The 15,000-nt window shown below is 45.4% G+C and overlaps 1 protein-coding gene and 1 non-coding gene across 2 annotated transcripts; one reads left to right on the top strand and one right to left on the bottom strand.

The window, feature by feature from the left end:
- The first annotated feature begins 2,013 nt into the window (after positions 1-2,013).
- LOC119303132 (protein NAR1-like) lies at positions 2,014-7,125 on the top strand. The gene is made up of 11 exons (XM_037580221.1): positions 2,014-2,724; positions 3,788-3,870; positions 3,963-4,116; positions 4,280-4,466; positions 4,598-4,724; positions 5,124-5,274; positions 5,351-5,400; positions 5,630-5,801; positions 5,900-6,026; positions 6,128-6,219; positions 6,649-7,125. The coding sequence occupies exons 1-11, from the start codon at positions 2,608-2,610 to the stop codon at positions 6,799-6,801; spliced, it is 1,413 nt and encodes a 470-aa protein (XP_037436118.1). The 5' UTR covers positions 2,014-2,607; the 3' UTR covers positions 6,802-7,125.
- Positions 7,126-7,537: 412 nt separating this feature from the next.
- On the bottom strand, positions 7,538-7,609 carry TRNAK-UUU. The gene has a single exon. It is a non-coding gene; the product is annotated as a tRNA-Lys (tRNA).
- Positions 7,610-15,000: the final 7,391 nt, after the last annotated feature.

Raw genomic sequence — 15,000 nt, 5'->3', positions numbered from 1 at the left:
GTTATCGCTATTGTAATGATCATACATGTGACGTTTGAGCAACCCCAAAGTCCATCGTACGGTAAGAAGTGACTACGAACTCTCATGGTCTAAGGAGCAAAATCACATGTTAACACTCTGTGTTATTACAATTGATTACAGACGATATTATCTGAACTCATAACAAACAAGTTTGGGTCGATTCAATACGATCGTTCTTCCAACGTCATAATCTCAATGTTGTTTTAGGACTATTGTTTTTCACTGAATATGAGTTTTTCAACGTGCATATGAGTTTTTCACTGAATCGCATATTCCAGGATCATAACGGTTATAGCATGAAATATAAACACTTAATTATGAATATGGAAACATAATAATACAATATTATTGCCTCTAGGGCATATTTTCAACAGTCAAGGATTCAGATAACCCCGTATACAATTCCATTTGTCTAGCGATATATCACTCGCCCAAGATTCGATCGTCGGTATCGCCATACCTAATTCAATCTCGTTACCGGAAAGTCCTCTTTACTTGTTCCGTAATACAATATCCCCATGACTAAACACATTTTTCACATTCTTGCAAGCTACTTAGGATGTTGTATTACCAAGAGGGCCTAGAGATATCTCTGTCGCATGGAGTGACAAATCTCAGTCTTGGTCCATGCAAACCCAACTAGTATCTTCTAAGACAGCGGAAGAGCATATTTATGATCATCCAGTTACGAAGTGACGTTTGATACCCATAAAGCATTCTTCCGATATTAGGGAGTGGCATGATCTCATGATCTAAGGAATAGACACTTGACATTGAGAAAGATGTAGCAAATAAACTAAGTGACACGATCAGATGCTAAGCTTTTGATTGAGTATGTCCATCACCTCATTCTCCTAATGATGTTTTCTCATTAATAAATGACAACTCATGTATATGGTTAGGAAACCTTAACCATCTTTAATCAACGAGCTAGTCTAGTAGAGGCTCACTAGGGACACAATGCTTGTTTATGTATCCACACATGTATTTGAGTTTGATTAATACAATTATACCATGGAGAATAAACACTTATCAAGAACAAGGAAATACAATAATAACAACTTTACTACTACCTCTAGGACACATTTCCAACACCCTCTGTCCACGCCGCCATGGCGTCGACCACCACCCTCCTATCTACCGCCGTCACCGCGAGCTCCCCACGCCCGCGCTCCCGCTGGAATCCGTGGGCTGCGGGCTTTGGTCAGAGCATAACGCAGCGCCTTCCTTTGCCTCCTCCCCTATTCCTCGAAGCCCAACCTCTCCGGTAGCCTCCACCGTAGCCGTGGCGCGCGAGCTTGGCTCCACATGCCCTCCACGAGCGGCCGTCGCGGACGCACTCCTCAAACGGGGGAAGAAGGGGTAGCCACGTATGTCAAAGAAGAGGTTGGGCGTTGATTAGCCATGACCACCGACGGGGAGATGCTGGAGACGCGAGAGGCACAAGTAGCTCTGCAGGGTGGAGTGCGGGTGGGTGAACACGGCGCCGACGGAGAAGAATCTCGCACGGGAAGGTGGGCGGTGGGAGTGGAAGTGAGTGTGGAAGGAGATGGGATAAGGTCAGGCTGGTGGGGAGAAGAGAGCCAGGATCGTTCGCAACGGGGTGGAATAACACCGAGCGCCTAGGCTATCTCACGTGGTACACCAGGACGCATCAAGATCTGTGCGGCTAATCCGACGATAGTCAATGCGTTCGGCAGGGATCCTTTAAAACCTGATGTTCAGAGTTTATCTTTCCGTAGTTATTCGTGCTCTCCCCAACTGTGCTCGCCCATGGCTCATTTTTTTGTTTTTGTTTTTTGAGAATATCTCTCACCCATGGCTCATAGGCTCGTTGCTCTTTTTTTTTTTGAGAAAAGGCTCATGGGCTCGTACTCCACAAAGAGACGTTCGCAGGACAGCATGCACGAGTTTGACCCACGCAAAAAATCTGAGCCCAACCCACCTAACCCCGTAAGCGCTAGGGTTAGCTTCGTCCCCCAAATCTGTCGAGCGCCGCCCATCTCTCCTCTCGTCTCCTCTCCCGCGACCCCTGCCGCCACCTCCCTCACCCTCTCCGGCGACTGAGCGCCGCGTCGGACGCCCCCTATTCCTCCCCTTCTCCCCCGCCGCCAGTCAGCTCGTCGTCTCCCTGTTCGGCACCACCAAGCACCAACGACACCCAGACCGGCCCCGTCCCAGGTCGCCGCCACCAAGCACCGCCGACGTCGCCCTAGGATCAGCCCCACAACAGCTCACCGCCGTCAAGCACCACCGGCGCCATCCCAGCTCTCCCCGCCCCAGATCGCTCCACTCTTGCTGCCGATTTCACTGCAGGATACGCCTCGTCATTTGCAAAATGCCCCCTTTTGATTTTGTCGAAACAAAGCTTTACAACAAATAGGCGGAACGAGGAGGGCCCACCAGTGAAGGCCAGGCCCACGGGGGTATAGTCGGCGGCCCGGTCCATCAAAGCAGCACGCAGAGGCCACCAAGAAGAAGAGCACGGATTGACATTGACGACTGCTCGCTCGGCTCGGCTCGGCCTCATTCCACAACAGGAGGCCAAGAAGAGATCCTCCTCCAAGCATCCGTCGCCGGCCGGCGATGTCTTCCAGCAGGTTCTCGCCGGCGCTGCAGGCGTCGGACCTCAACGACTTCATCGCCCCCTCGCAGGACTGCATCGTCTCCCTCAACAAGAACTCCGCCGCCAGCCGCCTCCCGGTACCCTGTCCTGCCCTGCCGCCCCTTCTCCCCAAATTGTTTCTTTTTCTGTGTCCTTTGCCCTAGTATTTGGTTCTGGGGCGGGAGCTTTTGCCCGCCCTGCTCTTCGTTGCTGCCCCGCGCCACCCCCCTGCAGCTGCAGAGCACCGCAGTCTGAGTTCGCGCATTATGTATATATTTTTGCTTTCGGGCGGTGATGCGCCATTTATCCTCGCAGTATTGATAGTAAGAGTAGAAGATTGTGGAACGGTGAGCAGGGTTGAGCTTTCTCTCCTGCTGTTTGGTTATCTTAGGATTAGGAATCGATTGGGGGAATTGGAATTCCAGTTCAAATCCCTTCCAGCCTGAAGGGGATTGAGTAGGATTATACAAGGCATAGAAAGAAGCCCCTATTCTTTACTTTTTTTCTCCTTCCTAATACAGACATATGTCTCGCTAATCAGTAGTATCCTTCATGGAAACTAGAATAATTAGGTCTAGAGTTCCACACCAAATAGCCATGGTATTTTATTTTTACTTCATAGCAAGCTCGTTTGAACCAAATTAAAAGTTCAGCATCAGCTGTTAGGCGCAAACAGAACGGAAGGCAAAGTGTACGGCGATGCTGAATGAGATCATTGGTTTCTCCCAACATGTTGCATTGCAATTTTTAGTAGCATCACTTATTCAAAATCATCAGCTAGGAAAATATACCATTTGTGTGGTGTTTGGACATTGATCCTGGTGCTTCACTTGATTATCTCCTGGTGCTTACGATTTCCTTTGTTTTTACAACTTCCCATGAGCTTAGTAACAGCCGCCGCACTTGTGTTGACTTATTAATCTGTCCTTTAAGGAAATGTTACTTCTCTATCTCAATTTCCAGGACGATCTACCTGCTAAGTTTGACAACTTGGTCAAACCACTGTCGAAGTCGTAGATACATTTCTGCACAACTAAACTAATAAATTGACTTCACATTAGCACAAACAGAACTTCGTAAATTCATCTTTGTTGCACCTCACCTAACCCATTTCCCTTCCCCATGCAATTCTCATATATTCCTGACATTTCCATTTTACAGATTAAAAAAAAGCAAGTTGTGGTGAGTACAAAACCTCCAGAAGAATCGGTCAAGATTTCTCTCAAGGACTGTTTAGCTTGCAGGTTATTACCAATTTTGTAGCCCTCGCCTCAACTGTAAAAGTAGTGACCTGCCCAAATGTAAATAATGCTGACGGCTTCCTTTGATCTCATAGTGGTTGCATAACATCAGCAGAGACAGTTATGCTTGAGAAGCAAAGCTTGGATGACTTCGTTACTCGCATCAACTCTGGCAAAACCGTCATCGTATCTGTGTCTCCCCAGTCAAGAGCATCATTAGCTGCATTCTTTGGTCTTTCTCAGTCACAGGTAATTCTATGTGCTTCACCTGACCACTACCTAGTCAAAATTGTCACCATATAAGGTGTTTTGTAATGTTTTCCCTAAATTAGTGTCTTTCCACTTTAGCTGAATGATAAGTACTCTGTAAATAATGATAACAAACACATAATGCAATTTTTGTTATCTTCAGGTTTTCAGAAAACTAACTGCTCTGTTCAAGTCGATGGGCGTGAAGGCAGTGTATGACACAAGTAGTAGTCGAGATCTGGCCCTAATTGAAGCATGCAATGAATTTATTTCACGCTATAAGCTGAGTCAATTGTCTAGCGACAAAGAAGTTGGAACAAGTCTTCCTGTGCTTTCATCTGCATGTCCAGGTAAAAACATTTACGCGAAATATGTGTCAATTTCGCTACTATGCAGTTTCCTATGTACTATTGATATTCCCTTACTAGTTGGTTATTTACATACCTTCTATCACTATATGTGAATCTCTTCCTCTTTGCAGGTTGGATATGCTATGCTGAAAAGACTCTTGGTTCATATATCTTGCCCTACATCTCATCTGTAAAGAGTCCCCAACAAGTGATTGGTGCAGCTATCAAGCATCACATGGTTGAAAAACTTGGTCTCAAGTGAGTAATTTGCCCTAGTTCTAGACCTAAGGATGTTATTTTCAGATCTTTGATCAGACATGAAAAAGTTAGTACTTCCTTTTGTCTGAAATTGGACTTCTTTTTTACTTCACAAAGTTTTTTTTCTTGTATATAAGTATAAGATCAAGCAAGTATATTTCATGAAAAATCTGGATATACAATTTTCTGGTGACCAGTCCAAAATATCTTGAGAGACACATATGATTTTTGACGTTTTCTTGTGACCAACTGTTTGTGACATGAGGTTTTTCCTGTTCTTTGCAATGTAATATCTCCATTTGCTGAATTGGATGATTATTTCAAATAAAAACTACTCTGGTTATGAACTATCATTTTGTGATATTTTTGTTTGTGATCATAATTGAATGTACTGTGTAGGCCGTATGATGTGTATCATGTTACTGTGATGCCCTGTTATGATAAAAAACTTGAAGCTGTCCGGGGCGACTTTGTTTTCTCAGTGGAAGAAAAGGAAGTTACAGAGGTGGACTCGGTATTGACAACTGGTGAAGTGTTGGACTTGATACAGGTTACTAATTTATTTCCTGCAGTTGCTTGTATGTTTTGAAAAACTCCATGCTTATATCAGTTTCATGGTTGTGCAGTCCAAATCTGTTGATTTCAAGACAATGGAGGAATCTCCTTTGGACAGATTGTAAGCTCCTTGTATGCTTGATGTTCCGTCCCTCCGGATAAAATTTGAATGAAATCCAATGCAGAAATATATGTTTATATGTTCTGTTCAACTAGTACTACTATTTAGAATTTAGCGAAGCTTTGATTTAATCAACTGTCGAGAAAAAGAAAGATAAAAGTAATTTTATATGGTTACATTTATGCTTCATCTTTTCTGATAATTCATGTGTACTTTCATTGCAACACAGATTAACAAATGTTGATGATGGCGGTCATCTATATGGGGTTTCTGGTGGCTCGGGTGGTTATGCGGAAACCATCTTTCGTTATGCAGCACGTGCGCTCTTTAATAGGGAAATAGAAGGCCCACTTGATTTCAAAATCTTGCGAAATTCAGATTTCCGTGAAGTTACACTGGAGGTAATTCATTGCCCCATCCATCCCCAACTGGCCTCGAAAAGCCACTCTTGCTGTGGCCGTCACATCATTGTGTATATAACACATGTTTATGCTAACAGGTGGAGGGAAGACCTGTTTTGAAGTTTGCCCTTTGTTACGGGTTCAGAAACCTACAGAACATTGTTAGGAAGGTTAAGATGGGAAAATGTGAATACCAATTTATTGAAGTTATGGCTTGCCCTTCAGGTACTTCATTTATGACACTGCTGCATGGTGTCTTTTAGTAACTTTTTTCTGAGCTGTAGGATCTAGATACCCTCTACAATACACTGATTATTGCCCTGCAGGTTGTCTGAACGGGGGAGGTCAAATAAAACCTGCTAAAGGCCAATCTCCCAAGGATCTCATCCAACAACTAGAGGGTGTGTACATGCAAGATGTAAGTTGTAGCATGCTCACTACATTTCATCTTGGTTGTAGGGCCTTGCTTCTGTTTGCGATTTTAACTTTATATCCCTACTGACCCATTCAAGTTTTATGTCCAACTTCTCTGCTATACTTCTGCAGCTTAGTTGCAGGTTCTGTCCAATTCAGGCCCAGCATGCTACTGATACAGTACTTTTTACCATTTAAGAAAACGAGAAAAGAAGCATGTTGAACTCTTAGTGCCTATTACACCTTGTCATTGTAGTTTTGGAAGGCCGTGCGTAATTTCTGAACTCACTAGCCATTTGGTTGTGTCTTATTATCCTGCTCCAGTTTGCTGACATTGTATATTCTCCTTAATCTTGCTGTCATTGCCACAAGAACATTTTTACTTGTTGCCAGTCATTATATGCTGCCACTAACTTTAAACCTTGTGAACCAGGTATCAGTATCCAATCCCTTTGATAACCCGATTGCGAAAAGGTTATACGACGATTGGCTCGTGCAACCTGGTTCAGACAACGCGAAGAGGTACTTGCACACACAGTATCACCCCGTGGTGAAAAGCGTGACTTCGCAGCTGCAGAACTGGTGATGCTGGCAAAGATCGGTTCGTCGCGTCGAGAATTCATTAATCATATGGTCTCCTAAGAAACCAAGAGGCATGCTGCCGAAACATCGGCAACACTAGAAGACACAAGCATCATTGTGAAGGGTGTTTTGCTTGAGGGCGAAATGAGTTTTGCTAGGCCGTAGGTTTTCCACCTGCTTTTCTTGGTGATCTTGTGTAATATTGCCCCACAGAGAGATAAACAAACAGTGACAGATAGTAAATTGTACTAGTAACATGTAAAGATGAACAAAATAGGCGGTGATCTTTTTCCCGCCTCAGGAAACATCTGTTGATCTCTGATGATTTCATGCCGCATCGTCCTGCGATGTCTTGTTCCTTGCAACTACTATTATTGTGGAATTATTCATTTCCTGAAGGACAGCGAGAGCTCTGCATTGCCTAGAGGACCCCAATCATTGGCTCGTTATGAAACTCGGACACACCTGTCGTTGGCATTTATCTTATGGGATGAAGACATCAAATTGGTTTGCAGAGCGGATTAAGAATTATAGGAAAAAAAAAGACATGTACAGACGACGAACTCCTCATTGTGTCTCACTTATATGTGCGTGCAACGGGGTTGTGAGATCAGCTGGTTTCCAACATGATAAAATTGCATCGGTAAATTTTTATTTTTGGAGAGCAACCGTCAGATCAGCGGCGTTTTCTTTATTTTCCTTTTTAGTTCAATTTTGTTTAGCAGTGCAAAAAAAAAGAACGCCGACCGTGGGGATCGAACCCACGGCCACGTGGTTAAAAGCCACGCGCTCTACCACTGAGCTAGGTCGGCTCTTATGTATTAATTGGACAAGTTATTTCATTTTCACATTTTACTAGTGTACTTAGCTCAAGAAAGCATGACGGCAGTGTTAAAAAGAAAACATGACGACATCACACGACGGTCCTTTTTTTTTTTGTTTGCGAGAAAAACTTTCAATCCATTCACCTTCAATCATGACAATACAGTCCTTGGGAAAAAATAGATGTCAATAAACAAAATGTAAAAATAAAATTGTAGTAAAATGCAGGTGTGGTGTTTTTTTTATGCCGCATTGTCTTGTAGTGTCTTCTTCCTTGTTTATCGTAAAGAAATGACTTCATCCTTGTCCGGCACATTGTCCTGTGTGTACTATCATTTTAACACCCTTGCTGTCGTATCATGGAATTTTCTGTGTCAAGAATAGCGGGCACTGTTATATAGCCGATAACTTTTAGACGACACGCAGATGACGTTTCCATCTAGCCATTCTTATTTGTGTTTCTAGAGCATTTGACGATGCAGAGACTTTTATCAGGTGGACGTCGTGCACATGACGTCGTGTGCACATCAATTCTGTATTCTACTTGCGTAGGATTGTCGTTGACATTTATCTACTGGAGGTGAAGACACCAACCAAATTGGGCTTCGCAAAGCGGATTAAAACTGCCAACATTGTACATGAATGAGACAAATTCCTTCCTCATCGTGCTAATTTCTATTCCTTCGCAAAGCGTGTTATGTACATGCAACGAGAATTGTGAGATAGCTGATTTCCAAGATGAGAAATTGCTTAGGTAAATGAAAATTTCCTATTTTTGGAGCAAATGTGAGATCAGCCGATTTCCTCCGTTTTTTGTGTGGTGTTTCTTTTTTTGAGCAAAAGAGAGGCCTCCCTCTTTGATTTCATATAAAGAAACCAAATAGTCTTTTACAAACTACCAAATTCCAAACTCCGAACCAAGCTCAAAAGCTACCGAACACCACATCACCAAATTTGCATCACTTGGACTCGAAGATCACCAGCACAAAGAAGGATCATGCAAGATCCATACGAGTCCAGTCCAGAACAAGGCTGGAAACTTTCGCATCTTTGGACTCCACACATACCGGCAGTGCAGATTTTGTCCTAAGAGCACATAAAAGGGGAATTAAAAACAAGCTAAGATGCAGCAATGACTACAGTGAGATGTTCGGTGAAGCACGCCCTACCAATCTTCAGGAGGAGGTGAGAGATACTCTGAATATTCAGAATGCTGGTTTCGAGGAGAAATACTTGGGTATTCCAACACCCAATTGTCGTATGTCCAAAGGCAAGTTTCAAAATTTACAAGCACAACTCTTGAAAAGACTTGTCCAATGGGGTGATGGCCATCTTGCTCAGCCAGGCAGGGAAGTTCTTATTAAATCAGTGGCGCAAGCACTTCCTACATATATTATGGGTGTTTTAAAACTGCCTTTTTCTGTGTGTGATAATTTAACAAACATGACGCGGAACTTCTATTGGGGTTCGAGGGAAGGAAAACGAAAGGTTCATTGGAAGGCTTGGCAAAAACTCCAGCAACCAAAATGTAAAGGCGGAGCTGGGTTTCGGGACTTTCGGATATTCAATCAAGCACTACTCGCGCGCCAAGCATGGAAACTATTGACAAAGCCGGATAGCCTATGTGCTCAACTTCTTAAAGCTCGGTATTATCCAAATGGGAAGCTAGAGGACACTGTGTTCGCAGGTAATGCCTCATCTAACGTGGACGGCGCTTTCTCATGGCCTGGATCTTTTGAAAAAGGGGCTGATCTGGAGAGTCGGCAATGGCCAGCAGATAAGAATGTGGCGAGACAGTTGGATTCCAAGGCCTTTCTCATATAAACCTATCTCGCCATAGGGCACGTGTCGGTTCCGCTTTGTCTCCCAGCTGCTCAACAACAATGGTTCATGGAATGTAAATTTGCTCCAGTCTATTTTCTTGCCATGTGATGTTACATAGATCCTAAAAATTAGAGCCTCGCCAAGACTTGGAGATGACGTGCTTGCATTGGGACCCGGAAGATTGGGAGCCTTCTCTGTGAAATCTGCTTACAACATGGCTTTTGAAAAAACCTGCAGAATGACTTCGGTTGCAACTAGTTCGGCGCCTGATGGTCGTAGGACGTGTTGGAAAATGATATGGGGTAGCAACGTCCCACCTACAATCAAGAATTTTGCATGGCGTGTGGCTGTGAACTCGCTTCCAACTTGGGAAAATAAACACAAGCGAGGACTAGAGGAGTCAAATGTGTGCCTAGTGTGCGACAGAGAAATTGAATCTTCCTTCCATGCTTTATGTCGATGTCCCCTAACCGTGGACCTTTGGAACTGTATGGGGGAGGCATAGCGTCTACCAAGATTGGGAGATATCAGTAACATGGGGACCGAGTGGCTCCTTGATATTTTATTTCCGCTAAGTGAGATTGAACGGGCGATGCTACTCTTCACACTATGGAGGTGCTGGCACAATCGGAATGAGGTTGTTCATGGCAAGATTCCACCTCCGATGGATGTCTCACTAGTAGAAAAAGGGTCATTTGTCCCCGTTCATAAGGCCCATCTGTCCCGGTTGCGGAACCGGGACTAAAGGGTCGTTACTAATGCCCTTGGCCTTTAGTCTCGGATCTTATACGAACCGGGACAGATGGGCCTCCACATGGCCGCTGTGGTGAGCCCAGGCAGGAGGGCCTTTAGTCCCTGTTGGTGGCACCAACCGGGACCAATAGGCATCCACGCGTCAGCTGTTCAGGGGCTAGGGTTTTTGTTTTTTTCTGAAAGGTGGTGGATTTGGGGTTTTTGTATGGTTAATTAAGGTGTTTCATATATTGTGTTAGGCAACTAACTAATTAATAGAGAGAAGTGTCCTCTCTTATCTCCGTGCTTGGTCGACACTACGTACTATATGTATAGAGAGGCCCTCGACACGCTAGCTAATAAGAAAATGAAGGAAACCATTAAGTACAGAAGTTCGTCATGCATGCCGAGAGAAGTGATCGACCTCTCCTTCTCCGAGAGATTGGTCGAACAACAAGTTTCGTATTATCTATCCGACGCTACTGGCTACATACATATACAATATGTAAGATCTGTTACAATCCCCTAGCATCTGAAATCAAGTTCCACATGGTATTCTCCGGTTTTATTGATGACATGGTCAAGAAAGAATCCCGCTAATTCCTCTTGAATTGCTTTCATGCGATCTTCTGGTAGGAGTTCATTCCGCATCTCTCACGTCTAATTTGAAGAAGGGGGTTAATACATATATATGAATGAAACTCAACAGAAATGATGGTGTAATAAAATGAAATTGTAAATATTATTGCTTACGCACATCAAATTGTCTTTTAGAGTAGCCCCGCTTATCTTTGCAAGTCGCGTTGTAAATGAACTCGCACACGTAGTATCCACAGAAATCATTCCCTTATTCCTGCCACAAGCACTTTACGAGAAATAGAGGTCAATCAAACTGATAATGAAGCATTATAAATGGCATTGATGAAAGTAGCTAGAATCAACGGGATCGAGATGCGTGCAACTAGCTAGCTAGTACTACTTACTTTCGGTATGTCCATCGCAGCTCCCCCGGCAGTCCCGGAGCTTGTGCGGTGAATACTTTCCAAACCCTGCGAGACAAAGAAAACAATTACTTGATATCAGGAAATGAACAAAATCTGCCAATATGGTGCGATAATGATCGATTGAACTTACTTCTCGAGCATTTTAGTCATGTCCGCATAGGTCTCGGGAGATTTTCGTCTCGAGTCTAAGACGGTTACTAGTCCATGCTCAAGCTTAATCTCCAGGAGAATATAGTGGAAGCTGCGCATGCATGCATAACTCATCAATTACATTACTATAACCTCGCTCGAGTAATAAGGGAAACCGAATATGCACAAGACAGTAACACTCACTCGAAGTTGTAAGGAAACAGTATTTTATCTTTGTTTTGATTTACTATCAATGATTTGAGCAAGTTGGCCTCAGCATCATCGGCATTCTTTTCAACCTCAAATTTATCTATGAGATTTGTGTTAATGAACCCAATATCATACATTTCTGCTTTTCTGCACTCGACGATCTTCAATCTGCATAATATAGTGAGGATAATCATATATACATGCAATGAAAGAGGTGAGCTATATATAGATACTTAATGACAGAAGTAGTACTTACAGACAGTAGCAAGTGACCGTTAATTTATCGAGGGCCTTTTGATTGAACCACTGGAAGAACTCCTCAAATGGAACAGTCAACAAATCAATTCCAACGAGGTCGTGCCCCTCTTTAACTCTCAGATACAAAGTATTCGTCCCCCCAGACTCTCTACAGGTTTCCATATACCAATCACGAAATCTTCGCATCATCGTTGTTAGAGATTTTTCATCTTTGACAAGAGGCTTCCCGTAATGGTATTGGTGTTCTTCCACCTCCAAGAAATCATAATGTACATCGTCGGACAGGTAATCTTCAAGATTGCTATAACCGGGCACCATCCCCGGATCATTAGCGACAATATCGCTAGACACCTTGAGCGGGGGAGGGGGGGGGGTGGCACGATTGGTCCGCTTGTTCGCCGAGCTGGGTAATTTTTTTCCCAACTCGTCGTTCCGCTAACCTTCGATCACTGATAGTATTTCCCGACCGCTCCGCTTCGATATATACCTTTGCAGTAATGCGCTCATAGTTGGTTTTCGGCGGAGACTTTGGTGGTTTCCTCAGGGCATCGAGTGTGCGCTTTGCTTTCACCCGGTCTACCTTCTCCTCCGGAGGTGGATGTCTCTTTGCTTTCACCCCTTCAAAGAAGTCATTCACTTCTTTTTCCACGATCTTCGCGTTTTCTTCCACGGTCCTCTCATATGGTAACTTCTCTAGAGGCTTGAGAGGTGGACCGAATCTGTATTGCCTGCCTCTAGCTGTATTGCTAGACGCCGGAGCAGACGGAGCGGCTGCGGCTGTCTTCTTTCGTGCTTGCTTATGAGGCGGAGGAGAAGGACCACGACGCGCCGAAGCAGCTGGGGCGGCGGCGGTCTCTTCCGCCCTTGCTGGCGAGGCAGAGAAGGAGGAGGCTGGTGGCTACTCGGGTGCGCCGGCGCAGGCGAAAAAGGAGGCGGAGTGCCGCCACGTGCCGGAGAAGGAGGAGGTTGGTGGCTGCTCGGGCGCGCCGGCACAGGTGGAGAAGGAGGCGGAGTGCCGCCACACGCCGGAGAAGGAGGCTGAGTGCCCTGATCACTCACCGGAGGAGGAGGAGGTGGAGGAGGCGGAGTGCCCTGACTCGCCGGAGGAGGAGGAGGCGGAGGCGTCCAGTTCGGAAGGTTGATGAGCTCCTTCCGCCATAGGCATGAAGTCTTCAGAGCAGAACCCAGCCGAGTCTCCCCTTCACCGGTAGGGTGGTCAAGCTCGAGCTCCTCAAATCCCTCCGTTATTTCGTCTACCATCACCCTAGCATATCCTTCTGGAATCGGCCAACAGTGAAAAGTTGCGACATGTTCAGGACGTGCAACAGAGCCAACGGCCGCCTTGACTTTCATATTCATCCATTGTGTCATAAGGTGGCAATTGTGAGACTCCGTGATTAAGTCCACGAGGTAGCTAGCAGGAGCCGTGAAGACAGGCTCCTGAAGCAGCTCCGTGGAAGCCACGCTGCTTCTCCGCTGAGATGGCGGTGTAGCTTCGGGTGTAGCAGCTTCGGCAGGTGGCGTGCTGCGGGCCTCGTCTCGTTCCTCTAGCGCTTGTACCCTTGCGTGCAGCTCCTGTAGTTGGGTCAACTCCTTTTTCTTCTTCCTCTCCCGGCGTTTGTAACCGCCTGCATCAGGAAATCCAGCCTTCCACGAAAGGGAGCCTGGCGTGCCTCGTGTCTGTCCGGGGTGCTCAGGATTCCCGAGGGCCTCTGTGAGCTCGTCGTTCTCTCTGTCCGGAACGAAAGTCCTTTGCTGCGCCTTTTCAATATACTCCTGAAGCTTCTCTATGGGTGTGTTCAGCTGCTCGTTGGTCCAAACGCACTTCCCTGTTACAGGGTCCAATTTCCCCCCAACCCCGAAGAACCAAGTCCTACAACGGTCTGGCCAGCATCGCGTCTCTGGTTCGATCCCTTTAGCAATGAGGTCATTCTCAGCCTTGTCCCACAACGGCCGGGCTTTCAGGTAGCCACCTGACCCCGTATGATGGTGATGCTTCTTCTTTGCAGCATTTTTCTTATTTGTCATTGACATCTTCGCTGCTCTCTCAGATTTCTTTTTGGTGACAAATGCGGGCCACTGATCTTTGATCTTCTCAAATCGGCCGATGAATTCTGGAGTCTTGTCTTGGTCGACAAACGATGATTTCAGCTCATTCTTCCACCTCCTGAATAGCTTAGCCATCTTCTTAAGAGCATAAGCCTTGATCATTTGCTTTTTAACTAGATTCTCCGGATCCTCCTCTGGTGGGAAGGTGAAATTTTCCTGCAGCGCGGTCCAAAGATCAGCTTTCTGCCTATCGCTGACATAAGACACCTGAGAGTCTTTGTCCTGAGGCTTCAACAATTGCTCGATGCTGATCGGGATCATGTCCCTAACTAGAACCCCGCACTGAGCATTAAATTTTTGCTTGGTCCGGAGGGGTTCAATCAGTTGGCCAGCACGATCAATTTCGATGATCGTGTACCTTTCATCCGTGCACAACTTTCTCTTCGGGCCTCGTCTCGTTACCGAAGTGTTGCTCGATTCAGAGGGCTAGGAAAGAAGAAAAAGAAGAGAGTTAATATGTGTACATACCAAAAACAATTAATGCATCAATTAGGTATAGTCAGCACATGCTTAAGTAATTAATATATATACCTGGCCGGACTCCGTTCGGTCACCGGAGCCGTCATCACGGTGTCCTTCCCCCTCCATTCGGTCACCGGAGCCATCATCACGGTGTCCTTCCCCCTCCATTCGGTCACCGGAGCCGTCATCACGGTGTCCTTCCTCCTCCATTGTTTGATCATCGTCGTCGTAGCCTGCTTCTTCATCCTGTCTTTCCGGACCATCGGTGCATGTGTCGTTGAGAAACGACAAGATGACATCACTTCCATGTGTGATTATCTCCCCCAACACCGCTTCTTGTGCTTCGTCTCGGGGGTGCGGATCCATAGTTTCTGCAAATATTTACAACATGGTAATTATTATTCAAACATGACAGATGGATATATTAGTGGCAAAGGTTGAACTAGCTAGCTAAGCACAATAAAGAATCATATTAGTGGCATGGCCTCGACGCTTCTCTAGGGTTTGGGGTGGCCTCGACGACAACGCTCTTTTAACTTGGTAAATTTGGGTGGCCTCAAGAGAGTTTGTCGACCGGGTAGGGGCGCGGCGGGAGGGGGTAGGAGACCGACATCGTTTTTTCTAGGGTTTGGGTGTCCTCGAGAGTTTTGGTC

Source organism: Triticum dicoccoides, chromosome 5A (assembly GCF_002162155.2).
Source record: "Triticum dicoccoides isolate Atlit2015 ecotype Zavitan chromosome 5A, WEW_v2.0, whole genome shotgun sequence".
In the NCBI taxonomy this organism is placed as follows: Eukaryota; Viridiplantae; Streptophyta; class Magnoliopsida; order Poales; family Poaceae; genus Triticum; species Triticum dicoccoides.
Note: the sequence above shows the minus strand (reverse complement) of the source record. Positions and strands in the feature narration are given on the sequence as shown.

Excerpts from the sequence above, each read along its gene's own strand:
- LOC119303132 (XM_037580221.1), top strand. The coding sequence starts at position 2,608 with ATGTCTTCCAGCAGGTTCTCGCCGGCGCTGCAGGCGTCGGACCTCAAC. Across the intron at positions 4,467-4,597 it reads GCTTTCATCTGCATGTCCAG|GTTGGATATGCTATGCTGAA; the intron begins GTAAAAACATTT and ends TCCTCTTTGCAG. Across the intron at positions 6,220-6,648 it reads AGGGTGTGTACATGCAAGAT|GTATCAGTATCCAATCCCTT; the intron begins GTAAGTTGTAGC and ends CTTGTGAACCAG.